Source organism: Artibeus jamaicensis, unplaced genomic scaffold (genome assembly GCF_021234435.1).
Source record: "Artibeus jamaicensis isolate MK-2021 breed Jamaican fruit bat unplaced genomic scaffold, CSHL_Jam_final contig_354, whole genome shotgun sequence".
Lineage (NCBI taxonomy): Eukaryota > Metazoa > Chordata > Mammalia > Chiroptera > Phyllostomidae > Artibeus > Artibeus jamaicensis.
Window position 1 is genome coordinate 46,657,889 of NW_026521803.1, and position 14,362 is coordinate 46,672,250.

The 14,362-nt window shown below is 52.9% G+C and overlaps 1 protein-coding gene across 9 annotated transcripts in view; it reads left to right on the forward strand.

The window, feature by feature from the left end:
* Positions 1-480: 480 nt before the first annotated feature.
* Positions 481-14,362, forward strand: part of ATP9B (ATPase phospholipid transporting 9B (putative)) — a 115,563-nt gene continuing 101,681 nt past the window's right edge. For 2 of the 9 annotated variants that reach the window (XM_053664161.1, XM_053664162.1), the window contains exons 1-2: positions 10,544-11,430; positions 13,101-13,251. In XM_053664161.1, the coding sequence (XP_053520136.1) occupies positions 10,799-11,430; positions 13,101-13,251 (783 nt within the window). In that variant the 5' untranslated portion in view covers positions 10,544-10,798. Of the gene's footprint in view, positions 522-551; positions 723-9,420; positions 9,607-10,543; positions 11,431-13,100; positions 13,252-14,362 lie in introns of those variants that run through there. The other 7 variants (XM_053664166.1, XM_053664164.1, XM_053664165.1 and 4 more) reach the window with 7 other exon arrangements.

A 14,362-nucleotide genomic window follows, 5' to 3' on the forward strand; every position in this document is an offset into this window, starting at 1 on the left:
ACCCGGCACCAGCCCGGGCGCGGAGTCGGGTCTGCGGGCTCCCTGCGGGGCAAACCCGCCCAGGCTGCAGCCACAACTGGCCGCCTGCCGCTGGTCCTCCACTTTCCGGAGGCCGGGTGCACCTGCGGAGCGCGCGTCGCTCGGGGACCCCAGGCGACCCTGCACGACTCCCGGCCCAAGGGGGCGGGGGCCCCACAGGACGCCCCCACAGGACGCCCCCACCGGCTTTACAGAGGACCTCCGGGGCAGGCGCGCGCGCCCCCGCCACACGGTACCCGCGCCCAGCACACGCTTCACGGAGGTCGGCGCACGGCGCGTGCGCATCCCACACACATACTGCCTCTGCTCCACCCTCGCCGCTCGGTGACGTCACCGTGCCCCGGGAGCAGTGGGAGGAGCCTCGGGCACCACCCCTCCCGCCTTCTTGCGCGCACTGGTCATCGGTCCCCGACACGTGGTGACGTCATCTGTGGCCGACTCGCGGGCGGCCGGGAAGAGCCCGCGGGCGGAGCCTCTACCGGGTGGGAGCTGAGGGGCGAGGGCGGGGAAAAGCGGCGAGTGGAGAGGGGCGAGAAGGGGCGGGGAGGCGGTGGTCTGAACATGGCGGACCGGATCCCTCTGTACCCGGTCCGCAGCGCGGCCGCGGCGGCCGTGGCCAGCCGCAAACGCGCGGCCTACTACAGTGCGGCGGGGCCCGGGCCGGGGGCCGAGCGACCCAGCAGGTAACGACGGCCCTCCCCTCCTCCTGCCCCACCCCTTCTCCCGCTCATCCAAGTGCCGCTGGCCCTGGTGGGACCTGCCCTGGCCGGCCCGCCGCCGGCCTCGCCTCGGGCGTGGGGAGCGGTACTTAGAGGGCACCGCCCTCCAGGAGCGGCCCCGGGGCAGTGTCGGGATGGGGGGGCGCGCCGCAGCCCTGCACCGCCCCCAGCCCCGGGGTGCTCTGTCCCCGGGTCCACCCGGAGAGGTGGCCGCTTCCGATCCGGGGGAGCTGCTCTCAGAGACGACGCGCGGGAGAAGCCCGGAGCACTGGTCACGAGGATTGTCAAGTGTCCGAAACTCGCTCGCTCACTGATGGCGAGTCCCTGGTTTTCACCCACGGGGAGAGCACGTGAAGGCGGTTCATTCGGCTTAGGAAGCACACTTGTTATAACAAGGAGCGTTTACAGAGCGCTTCCTGTGGACACCAGGGTTTGCCTTTAGGAAGGGGAGACAGACTTTGGGGAACTCGCTCAGTGGGCCACGGTTCGTTTAGAGTCAAAACGTACACGTTTGATTTAAAGTGAAAGTCTCATCCCCTATTTGGTTTTAACTCATTTATTTCACACCCCAAGAGAAGACTCCTATACTCTTCATAAATGATAGAGTAATTTGAAACAAACACTTGTACTGAAGTTTTATTTCCGAGGACTTGTAGGGGCAATTAGCCTTCAACACACAGAGGGGAAAACCACAGATTCCAACTCCCTGCCCCCAGTCGGGATTTAGATTTTGCTGTTGTTTTGGTTGAGGAGCGTCCATCACCATATCTGCCACAGTGAATCTCGCTTCATCCACTTACCAGCCCTTGGATCTTTGATGCCTTATTGAGACAGGATCCCTGGATTCCCCCCAGGAACCTGGGGGTTCCTCGTGGGTTGCTGAGAATGAAGGGAGAACCTAGGAAGCTGCCAGTGGTCCCTGCTGGGCCAGAAGTACCATCTCTTCCTTCCTCCCTGTGAACACGTGTGTGAGTGCAGGCGTCCCAGTGGTGTAAGTGGCCAGTTTCCGGACACCGTTCTCTACAAAGATGCCACCTGTGTGTGTGTGGGTATAGGTTTCCGGGACAGCTTGGATCTGTCCATCTTTCTGTCCTATTTCTGAGCCTCTGTGGTTTGGCGTGTACACATTTAGGACCCTTATGGCTTCCAGGTGGGAGTCTTTTACTGTTGTGCCCAGTTCCTCTTCATCTGACTTTCCTTGGTCTGCAGCCCACTGAAGTCTGCTTCACTAGATGCTGGTGTCACCACTGCCGCTTGCTGCGGCATCGCGGTTGCACGGCGCGTGCTTTGAGGCGGTCTACGATGTTGGGTCTGAAGTGGGTTTGTCGTCGGACCGTGTTTTCCATCGTGCGCTCCATCAGTCTCTGTCTTTTGATTAGTGCATTTCAACCATTTACATTTAAGGTGATTACGGGAGGGGACCCCAAAACTCTGGAATTTATTTATTTAAATAACTGTATATTTATTCTTACATGTTTAAACTTCTGTCAGCTTCAAAGTCCTCTCTGTTTGATGCAGTGCACCTACAAGGCGTTTTCTCCGCTGCTCAAAACAGTTTTTGAGCTCCTCGATTTTGATGCCTTTTAGTGCTTCTGACGTTTTTCATTTTACCTGTACTACAATAAAATATTTCCCTTTGAGGATTTTGTTTATCCTGGAAAAAAAAAGTCCCTTGAGACAAGGTCAGGTAAATAGAGAGGGCGGGACTCAGGGTCTTGCCCTTTGGTTCAAGAACTGCTGAACATTCAGCACAGTGTGGACAGGTCCGCTCCTAACTCACCCACCATGAAACAGGTGAACACACTGAGAGTATTCAAAAAACCAAAAAATTTCACTGAAGCGGAATGCAGCCTCTCACAACAATGCCAGCTGGTCCACGGATACAGATGGGTTCCTAACGGGGAGCCTGTGCTACCAGGGGTCCTCCCTCCAGAAGATAATTCTGGGGTGTTTTGGGTCCCCCTTTGTATTAATAGGTTAGAGTATAGGTGTGCCATTTAATAGTTTTGGTTGTTATTTATTTTTTCTGGTTCTCATTCCTGTTTTTCTGCTTGCTGTCTTTTGGATTACTTGAACTTACCTTGACATTCCCAGTGTTTCTGAGTGTAGATATTTGTATGGTTTCTGTAGCGTTTGCTCTGGGCGTTGCCATGTACAGAGGAGTCACCAGCATGGGGGATGGGTGTCAGCAATTTCTTGTGTGGAGTCAAGTGTGGAGACCTGACTTCCGTTCCATTCCCTTTACCGACCTTCTCCCTCCACACCTACAGCTACGCTGGGTATCAGATCATGCTGACGCCCCTTGTTTAAACCATCAAAAGCCACTTAGGAAACTCGTGATGGTAAACCCATTGCGCGGGCCCGTTTCTGCTCTTCCTGTTGCCCTTCTTTCCCAATGCTCCACGGCTCTCTCGTGGTTTCCTTTCCATTGGAAGAACTTCCTTTAGCCAGTCTTGAAATTTATGTTAGAATGTCTTTATCTCATTCCCGAAGGAGAGTGTCCTGGGTGCAGAGTTCCTGGCTGACCATTCTTAGCCCCTGAGGACACCTTTCACTGTCTCCCGTCCTTCATAGCTCCAGCTAGAGGTCGGCTGTCATCTCCCACAGGGGTGGCTTCCTCTCACCTTGTGCTGCTTGCAGGGTTTTGATTTGTCTTTACTTTTCAGAAGTTTGATTATGATGTATCTTAGTGTGGATTTCTTTAGGCTGATGTTTGGCATTCATGAATCTTCTCGAATCTGTAGTTGTGTTTCACCAAACTTGGGGAGTATTTAGCCATCATTTCTTCAGGCACTCCTTCAATTCCGGGCTCTGTTCTCCCTGCAGAGCCCTAGGGCTGTAAAGCGTGGACCTTTGTTAGTGTTACTTAGTTCCCTTAGGCTCCTTTTTTTTCCTTTTTTCAGTCTCTTTTCTCCACGTTGTATGTGCTGTACAGATTCTGTTTGTTCTCAAGCCTCTGACCTCTGACCTCTGACCTCTTCACTCTGCTGTGGACCCCACCTAGTGATGTTCAGTTTTCACTACTTTAGTTCTCAATTTTATGATTTCTGTTTCAAGAGAATGCGTAATTGATTGCAAAAGCATTTTTATGTTTTCTGCTTAAAATGCCGTAACACTGGTTCGGTGTCTGAGTTCATCTTGACTTTGGTGTCAGGGGATTGTCTTTTCTGATTCACACTGTGAGTGCTCTGAGTCTTGGCGTGACTGATGATTTTCGTTTGGATCCTGGATATTTTGTCTCCACTGTTAGGAGAGTGTGGGTCCTGTTTTTATCTTTTCTAATGGGATCCCTTTGTGGTCAGTGAACACACTTCATGGGATTTTGTTTAGAATCCGGTGCGGTGTGTCTTGTGACTGAAGAGTCAGTCTGCATTGGCAAGAGCCCGGAGGCCCTCGAGAGGAGGGTGTGTGGCCTTGGTGCCGGGTGAGGTGCTCTGAGGTGTGGGTCGGGCCCTGTCAGTGAGCGGTGTCGCGTTCTTCTCTGTTGCCGGTGTGTCGTCCAGCCGTTCGGTGGTTCTGAGCAGGGCGGTGGAGTCACTCGTGGTGATCGGTGGTGGCCGTGCGTTTGTCCGTTTCTCTGCTCGGCTGGCGAGTCTGCCCCTCACCAGTCTGTGGCGCTGTCCTCTGGTGCACACACACTTGGGGTCGCTTTGTGTCCTGGACCAGCTGACACTTCCGTCATTATGTCATTTCCCTGTCTGTCTCTAATCATGTTTTTGCTCTAAAGTTTATTTTTTCTGACATTATTACAACCACTCCTGCTTTCTTTTGGTTAATGTTTGCCAAGCATATAATTTTCCATCCTTTTACTTGTTAACCTACTTACCTTAGAAGTGAATTTCTTGTAGTTGGCGCACAGTTGGCCTGTGTTTTTATCCACTCAGCCAGTGTTTGGTGTAGTAGGGCATTTACACTCAGTGTAATGACTGGTGAGAGGGGCTGGCTCTGCCATTTACTTTTCGTGGCCTGTGTTTTCTTTTCTCTGCCTTCTTATGGGTTTACTGGGACATTTTTGTTGAAGTTCCATTTTGGTTTGTCTGTGGTGTTTTTCAGTGTGTCTCTGTGTAGACACTTTGTGGTGTGTCTGGGTGCCACACAGACACAAGTTGTCACAGTGCACCGGTGCTGATACTTTGTCAGTTCGAGTAAAGGGTGGAATTCTTACTTTTTTATGTCCTCGAATGCTCCCTGTCGGTAATGCAGTTATCTTGTAACAGGACATGTAGCCCTGGCTGAGTGTCTCGGTTAGTCAGAGCGTTGTCCCATAACCAAAAGGTCGTAGGTTCTATCCCCAGTCAGGGCTCATCCCTCCTGGGTGCGGGTTTGGTCCCCAGATCAGGCCACGTTTGAGAGGGAACTGACCGATGTTTCTCTCTTTCATCAGCGTTTCTCTCCCTCTCTCTGTCCCCCTCCCCTCTAAAATCAATGGAAATGTCCTCGAGTGAGAATTTTTTAAAAAGTGTATGTAAATTTTACATATGTAAAAGTGCATGGTTCTTTTAGATACAGTTAGAACTAAATAACAGTGTTATAATTTTTGTTTTCTCTTTCAAACATAATTTATAAAATTCAAGAGGAGAAGGAAAGCCTGTTATATTGACCCATATTTTTTGCTCTTTCTGTCCTCTTATTTCCCAGAATTCTTTATTTTATTATTTCTATCCTGTTTTAACAATTTCTTGGCTGTTCTTTTAAGGTAGGTGTGCTAGAAACAAGTTCTATTTATTTTTCTTTATCTGAGAATATCTCATTTCCCCTTTATTCCTGAAGGGTAATTTCAGCAGATGTCTACATTTTGGAGTTGACAGTTCTTTTATTTCAGTACTTGAAAACCGGTGTCACTTTCAGTCCCCTCCCCCCGCTTCTGCAGCAGCCTCAGGGCAGCGGGTGTGCTTTCTGCTGTCAGGCTTGGCTGGGAAGGGCAGGTGCCGCCTCAGGTGCCCTTCCTGCTGGGCTGCCATCCTGGTCCTTGGCTGGAGGGACCCGGCCGTCCTTGGGCTGTGCCTGTGGTTTTTTGTGGCTGCCGCCTCTAGTGCGCGGTGTGGCTCGCACGAGGCGGGAGGTGCGGCCCCTCCGGGTCAGCCTCCTTCTCTCTTGCTCCACCTGCCCCCTGCTGCGTCCAAGGCGGGGGGTGGGGGGCTGTGCCGCGTGGGGTTTGGGGAGGTGTCCCCTCAACCTGGTCCGCAACTGGAAGGGAGGATGATTGACTTTTGTTTTTTTATTTTAAAGTCTTATTCCTTCCCAGTTTTTGATGCAGTTCACACACCACACAGTCTTTCCTGAAAAGTGTAAGTTGCAGGGTCATAGTGCACTCACAGGTAAGTGCGGCCATTACCAGTCAACATTGAGGACACTTCCGTCCCTGGACGCCTGCCCCTCTAGCCGCCCCTGCGGGTTTCTCTTCTTGTGGTGAAACGTGCAGGACAGCACAAGCCATCATGAAGGGTGCTCGTGACCTACTTCAAACTTCACCACTGCAGTGGATCAAGTTTTATGTAAAAGTCATGATGATTAAAATATTTACAGTTTGAGAAATGTGTGCTTTGTGTTAGAATACAACCAAAACTAAACAGCGGAAGTTAGTGTTTGTTTTTGTCACACCTATTGGGGCATCGCTGTGATACGCACAGTGTGGTCTCGTGTTTCCAGAAACCCAAGCTTGCATTGCGAGGCCTTCCCCTCCTCGTTGGCGGTTGAAAGCGAGTTAGTTGTCGGAGAAGCAGCGCTGGTGCCGGCTGCGCTTGCTCCGCCCCACGGACCAGCTTCAGAAGCTGCTCTCCTCGGCCGCGGGAGGCCTGGTCTGGTGCGCACTGTGCCCGGGCCTCGTAGTGATGTGCTTCAGAGGTCCTCGGGTTTTCCCCGACGTGCAGTGATCTTTGTGTCCTTACTGTCATACCAGTTAGGAATGCCATGTATGTAAGGCGTCATGTCGGTGAATTGTTACAGTGTGTAAAGATTTTCACCATTGTGTGAAATTTTATGAAGATTTCCAGCAGAAGACTTCAGCGTGACTTGAGAATGCTTTAGTAAATGTTAAACATTCAGTATCACGCTGTTTTCTCTACTGTGAAGGATGAGGGTGTTTGTATGCTCCTGTGCGAATGTAGTCAGGTCAGCGAGAGGCCACGCACCTCACACAGGCTTCCACGGGCTGCTAGGGACGCAGCTACTTAGGGAGGTCGCCTTCGGTGAAGCTCCGCCAGCCTCTGGCCTGCTGGTGACGGCCTGGGGAGGAGGAGGGTGCCTGTTCGCTTGTTTTTTCTGTTCCTGTTCTTCCGTTGGTACCGTGTCCCTCAAACATTTTCCTCGGGTGGAGAGAGGGTAGGGGGGCAGGGGGCACCGGCGTGGTTTGTTTCACAGTGCCTGTGAGCCTCCCTGCCCTGCGACCCCAGCCCCGCCCCGAGGTCTCCACAGTGTCGCAGTGGCTAGACACCAGCGTTTGGAGAGACACATGCTGAGGACAGACGGCCGATGTCAGATTGTGTCGACAGCATTTCTTGGTGGAGGCAGCACAAATTTTTTAAATGCTAGTTTCTCATTCTGAGTGTCTGTGCACAGTTTCCTCTGGATCTTGAAAATTTTTATGACTAGGACGAGGATCTAAAATATTTTACTGGTTGTAAAGAGGAAGCTTCCCCTGTTGGGATGGTCCCTCGGGCAACGTTGACCCGAGCACCCTGGCCCAGGGCTCAGGGTGCCGGGAAGTCGGAGACATGTTCCTCAAGGCCCAACAGTTCCCTTAAAGTGGGTCTGTGGCTCACTCAGGTGGGCAAACACGTCCAGGCTGCCCGAGTGGACGTATGTCACTTCGTTTGCTGTGTCTTCTGACTGTGGGGCTGCATGGATGGGGGCTGCCGACCCGGGATCTCCAGACCAGTGTTGACGGGACACTAGATATTGTCCCGTTGTCTCGGTATACGAGGCACGTGAGTGCAATGTCTTATGCCCAGAGGTGGGCGCTGAAGTTTCTTCCTGAGTGTTTCCAAAGAGGGCCCTGTGCCTGCAAGTCCCGCGGCCCCTCTCAGCTGCAGGGGTGGTGGGCCCTCGTCCCCCGCACGGCTCTGTGGTGGAAAGCCAGGCCTGTGCGCCAGGCAGCCCCTGCCTTGCCTCCTCTGCGTCGCGGGCCTGCGTGGTCCACCACTGCCGTGGGATAGACAGGCGGATGGAGGCCCGGTTCCCTGGTGGCCGGTGTGGCTCTGCTGCTCAGTGAGGACGCTCGTGCCCCGGCTGCGCCTGGAGGCTGCATTCGAAGGAGCAGCGTGCATTTCTCGACAGCACCGTGGCTTTTGATTTCACTGACGCGCAGGCGAAGGGGGAGGGTTTCTTTTTCTTCGAGAAGGCTTGAGCATTGGCGTATTTTAGAGATATTCCTCCCTGAAGTATCGGTTGAATTCTCAGAAATGTTTCTTGTCAAAATGGAAGCAATAAAGCTGTTATACTAAAGATAAAATGTGAGTTGGAGCTGGTTATTGTGTTGACCTATTTTTCTGTAGGTACCTGTGAATAATGCATCTTCTAGTGTCTGAGCGTTGATGGCTCCTGATTTTTCCGCACCTCTGGCAGCAGCGGAGGTAGCTGTCTTCCCTTCTCATACGGCAGGCCCTTGGGTTTGGTATCATCCATTTTGTCGTCTTTGTTCGCATTGTTTTTACTCGTTTTAAAAATATGTTTCCAGAATTATACTTAATTGCTGCAAACGTTGATTTTTCTTGAGTGACAAACCAATCAAGTTTGTATGACACCAGGCAACAAAGACACTTAAGATTCTCTGCTTAGCCTGTCTCTGAAAAAAATCCATTATTCATCATCTTATTGTTTTCAAATACTGAGGTAAAATCTTCAATACAATAGGAAAATTGCTCTGGAAATGGGGTAAATTGCTCACCAGTTCAAAGGCTCCTTTCTGCAGTCGAGGCTGCTGAACGCTGTTGCTTCTGCTCATTGTCTCCCAGACGCATTGTTCTGCTCCCCGGTGTCCAGTCGCCCGGATGGTGACTCTCGCTGAAAGCAGCGCAGTGACTGGAGAAGACAGTGAGCCAGGCTGAAAGCCCCGCTTGGCGTGCAGCACTGCGCCGCAGCGACGCGGTGGTCTGCATTTTCACCACAGTCTATGTGCATACCCACCTCCTGGCCGACTGGTTTTAGAGAAGTCGTGTTAAGCGGAGACTAAGACAGAAGGGGTGTTAAGAGGAACCGCTGGTTCTTTAGGGCTGTGCACAGGTCATGGAGTTTTTGGCCCACTTATGTAAGCTGCTCAGCCCTGTGGGTGGGCTGTCCTGGGAGGGCGCTGGCGGTGACAGGGGCTGTCGGGGCAGACGGTGTGGGCGTACCCCCCCAACGGCTGCTTTGGCCCCGGCCCCGGGCAGCGAGGTGTCCCAGGCAGAAGCACCTGCTTTCCCCAGGTCTTTCGCCTCGCTGTTCGAGGGGCAGGTGGCGCTCAGCTCTGTGTCTAACGCAGTCTGAGCATTGGGAGTGAGGCTCCTGTGCCTCTCGGGTGCCCAACAGCGCAGCATGGTGACGTCATGTTGCGAGGTGAGTCTGGTGCCCATCTTAGCTTCTTGTGGGCTAGTCAGGACCTGTGGTCACAGTTTACCTGCACCACGGAGACAAAGAGGCTCTGCCTCGCCCTCACAGTCTTCCGTGGTCCCTTCTCCCCCGTCAGCAGGTGCCAGCTGGAAGACGAGGCCGCCCACCTGGATGAGATGCCGCTCATGGCGTCGGAGGAGGGCTTCGAGAACGGCGAGAGCGACTACCACACGCTGCCCCGAGCCAGGGCTGCACGGCGAAGACGCGGGCTGTGGGGGCTGCCTCGGCTGCTCTGTGGTGCGTGGGCGTCCCCGTGCACCAGGTGCGTGCCCCGCGGTGCCTCCCCTCCTGGCTCACTAGGCACACGCTTAGCTCGAGCACACCCATCCCGTACCTGCAGCAGGTGCCCTGCGAATGACCTCCTGGGCTCAGTCATGTCTGTGGCGGTGGGCAGTGCCGCTCTGAGGGGCAGCCAGAGCCACGTGTCCCCAATCAGCATCATTCTGTGCTAGCGACTCTGCCCTGACTTGGGATGCGTGTCTTCTGTTCATCTAACCAGAAGGAAGTGAAGAGAAGAACTCGTGTTTTAGACAAGGTCACTGGTGGTTGACATAGACTGATGTTGTGTGTGATGGGTATTAAATTGGTTCACCGTTGACCTTAGAGTCTGGAATGTGAGCGTGTACTGAACGGCAGGGGCCCTGTGCCCCTGACAGCCCTGCCCGTCACTGGGACAGGCAGGGTGGGCTTGGGTGCCCGGTGCCGAGGGGTGTGTGTCGCATAGGCCCCCACGGTCGCTGTCTGCCCACAGTTCCAGGTTCTCGGTCGGTGCCTTTACTGTGATCGTGAACTTGCATCCCTTTGCCCGCAAAAGGCACAGAAATGGTTGCAGAGGAGTGTCTTGTTCGTTGTCCTTCCATCACCTGTTAGAAGTTTGCAGACAGGTGTTGGGCACCTGTTTTGATTTCCGGGTCAGCTCTTGGAGCGGTGTTGACACTGCGTTCCGGAGACCCCTGGGGACAGAGGAACCCCTCGGGGATTGGCAGACGGAGCCAGGAGGAGAGGCCACGTGGGGCGTGGGCTCGCTGCCCCATCCGCCTCCAGGCACAGTGGTCCCTGCCCTTGGTTTTCTCACGTGTGTGTTGTAAGCTTTTCACACAAAGAAGGAATTTCATGGCTAAATAGTCTTCTAAAGGGTGCTGACATGTTAAACTAATTTTAGAACTTTCTGTGTCTTTTAGAAAACCTTTCTGTAGGTTAAGCAGCCAGTGTGCCAGGAGTGTCCTTGGGGGTGCACATTCAAGCTCGTCCCTCTCTGGTCCTGGCGGGCACGTGCCGCAGGGACGTGGGCAGCTCCTGCGACTGGTGTGACTCCGACAGGGCAAAGCGGCCGCCGCGCACACTGCACACGAGTCACCGGAACTGCAGACTCTCGGTGTTTCCGGTCTCGTCACAGCGTGGGGACATCGTTAGGGTGACCACTCCTGGCCTTTCACAGGGTTCTGTTTGCACCGATGGAACGGCACCGTATTTGGGGTTTTGTCTGTAATGTGTTTCTTTTCTCGAGGAGAATATTAAGAACATATTTGACGATGCAGGTGTCAGCAGCAGCGACACCCATGTCGGGGACACTGAAACATGCGGTGAAACACGTGAGACCGGTGTGCAGATTTTCACGGAGCAGTGACTGCGCCATCCGGGCAGCGCCAGTCCGTCTGAGGGGCCCCGGGGCCGGGCGTGGTTGCCGGTGTCTGCGGCACCGCGAAGGCGCTGCTGGATGGGAACCGCCTCCCAGAACAGACTGTGCGGCCGCGCGAACCTCCAGTCCTGAGCGTCTTCTGCTTCCCGGTGCCCTGAGCACCAGGCCTGGCAGGGGTGGGCGGAAGAACGGAAGACGGGTGAAACCACGAGGCGGCCAGCGTGTCGTGGGGCCCCGTCTGCAGGGCCCGCGAGGAGTCTGCATGCTGCAGAATCGCAGGCTCCTCGGAGCGATGAGGAGGCTCTGGTTTCTTCATGGTTTGAGAACTGCTTTCTCATTTCTACGATCCAGCACAAAATTTCAGCTCTGCATGTTGAAACTCTCTTTCTGTCGTCTGTCTGGTGAAACTGTGACTGTCCGTCCCATACGGGGCTCCGAAGCACGTGGGTACGTGTGGTTCTGGGGCAGGTGAGGCTTTCTCACGAGATTCGCATTCCACTCTTGCCAGAAACTGCTTTGTCCCCAGGAGACAAGGCCTGACTGCGTTTCCCCACGTCCAGGGCTGGGGATCGCCTGCTGGGCACATTCCGGGTTCTAAACGGCCCCAGCACGGGCGGTAGACCTGCCCATGTGTGGGTGCAGAGGCCGGGGCACAGGAAAGTGTGGTTTTCCCACGAGGCCTGAGTGCTGTGCTGCCTTTGGCTTAAACCAAAGGGGCCTGGTGGGTATAAGAATGGTCTAATTTTTTGGAAGTTGGTGCCAGTCTGGGGAGTCACAGAGCTGTGGCTAGTTGAAGATGTAGGAGACAGAATCTGGGTGTGCACGTGAAGATGCTCTTCTTAACATCAGAGCACCACTTGGGTGCTGGAAGCGTTTCTGAAAGGCTCCTAACCCTAAAACCTTTCAAGAAACAAGTGTAACTTGTGCACTGTTGGATTCGGGCTCAGTTTCGTAAGGGGATTTACATATAAATGGGAGGGTATCTTCTAAAGCGCTGACAGTTTGGGAACGTTGTAGCCACATAGAAGAGCCGTTACATAAACGTCCTGGTTACCTGCTTCCAAAGGCTTCCCCTCCTTTCCCCTCGTTTGTCAGCTCTCAGCCACGTATTGGTCTTGTGTCACTCTGCCCGGGTTCCGTTCCCCCTCGCTCTGCCACCCAGGACAGGTTCTGTGTTGGTGGGTGGTGGCTGTGAGGATTCCACCTGGGGCTCCGTGCCCTTTACTCTCAGCGCTGAAGTCTCCGTCCTCCCCCAGTCGTACTGGGCAGCTCACAGGCCCACGGCCGTTCCTGGGGAGGTCAGGCCTTTGCAACAGCAGCGTGTGGATTCGCATGATTCTTGGAAGCCGTCTGTGGTTTGGCTGTGGCTGACCACTACTTGATTCTGTCTTTACATAAGGCAGTAACCAGAAATACCTCTTTGCTGTGTCCACAGTTATTAGTAGCCTAGCGTCACAAATAATTGAGTTGTATCTTAGAAGTCTAGGCATCTCGGTCTCTGACAGAGTCACAGGAAAATGTTAACTGCCTGTGGGATTTGCGCCTTAGGCCTCGGCTGCCACTGAGTGTCTGAGGGCGGGGCCCGCGCTGTGGTGCCCACGTGGCGCAGACCTGGCCTCACCCAGACACAGCCCCCGGCCTGAGAGAGTGGAGAGTGTGCTGGGGACAGCACAGACTCTGTCGCGCCCACATCCCTCAGTTCGAGGACACACTGCGGGGTCATGCCCTCAGTGTCCCTCTGATACTAATGCTACTAGAATTGCCTTCCTCCAGGACAGGGAAACAGTGATTACGTGGGGGGGCGGGTCACATCAAATCGCCGAGTGGAGCTCCGAGAGCCGCCACTCCGGAGCGGGCCTTTCCTCCTCCAGGAAGCCCCAGCTGCTCCGGAAGGTCAGTCGTTGTGTTTCCCTAGACGGGTCTGCTCAGGGAAGTCACTCCCTCGGGTTCGGTATGTTCCGTCGGGTGAGTCCGTGCTCCTGGCCTAGCCTGGGAAACCCCTGCAGTGCAAGAGGCGCAGTCAGTGTCTGGCAGCCACGGGAACCGTGCCCATGGGCTTGAGGTGCATGGGGTTAATTTAAAGGGCACACACAGTGTCTGTCTTTCGTTTCGTGCAGCTGCTGCGATTGGCTGATAAACATCTGCCGGAGGAAGAGAGAGCCGAAAGCGCGCACCGTGTGGCTCGGGTGCCCCGAGAAGTGTGAAGAGAAACACCCCAGAAACGCCATCAAAAATCAGAAATACAGCATCTTCACCTTCCTACCTGGGGTGAGACTCCTGAGTCCCTGACGGCGGCTGTCCGCCAGGGCGTGCCAGCTTCCTTCGCTTCCCTTGTTTGTGTTTCATTCTTGGTTTTTTCCCTTATTAACTGTGCCATCTTTTTCTTTCCAACCATGTTTAAATTATTGTTAAATAATTCATATGCATTTTAATAGACATACCATAGAATTCAACTGAAGGAAATTTACATTTTGATTATTGCTTTCACTTCTAGATAAACATTATATATATTTTTCAGTATCTCAGGTCATTTTTTTTTTAAGACATAGCCTATTTTTTTTTCAATTTTATTTATTTATCTTTAGAAGGGAAGGGAAGAAGAGAGGGAGAGAAATATCAATGTATGGTTGCTTCTCATGCATCCCCTGCTGGGAACTGGCCTGCAACCCAGGCATGTGCCCTGATGGGGAATCAAACTGTAATCTTTTGGTTCGCAGGCCCGTGCTCAATCCACTGAGCTACACGAGCCAGTGCTAAACATTATATTTATATTATTGTAGAATCGATCAAGTAAAGCTAAGTAAAATGATCAGGAAGTAAGTGTAAGTTTCGTGTAGCTGGAAGTTTGTTCGGAGGGACAGTGGAATGCAGCGTTGAGAGCCCAGGAGCTTCACAATTACAGTAACACAGTTCCTTCAAACGCGTGACTCGGTAACAAAATGTTTATCAGCATTTATGACCGTCTTGTCTTTTTCACATTATAAATTCTGCGCCTTGCTGTATTGTTGCAACACTAGTTCTCTTTGAATAGGTATTATCCTAATTTTAAATTAGTATAAATATTTTATTATGTTTTTATTAAATTACAATATTGAGTTAATGTGTGTTTGCAGTACTAAGTAGTTGTACAGTTTTTGGTTTTGGTGCATCATTCCCTGTGTAGTGACAGATTTATTTATCTTTCTAAAGGTGAAGGGAAGCTGGTTCTGATTATGTTTCCATGTCAGAGTTTCTGACACGTCCTAGGTGTTTGCTCTGGTGCAGTTTTGCCAAAAACTCTCCGTTGTGCGACACGAGGGTTGCTTTGTCCTTCGAGTGTCCTTTATGTTGTCGTGCTGACTTACATGGGCATTGATTGCCCCCACCTGTCCGTTCAGTA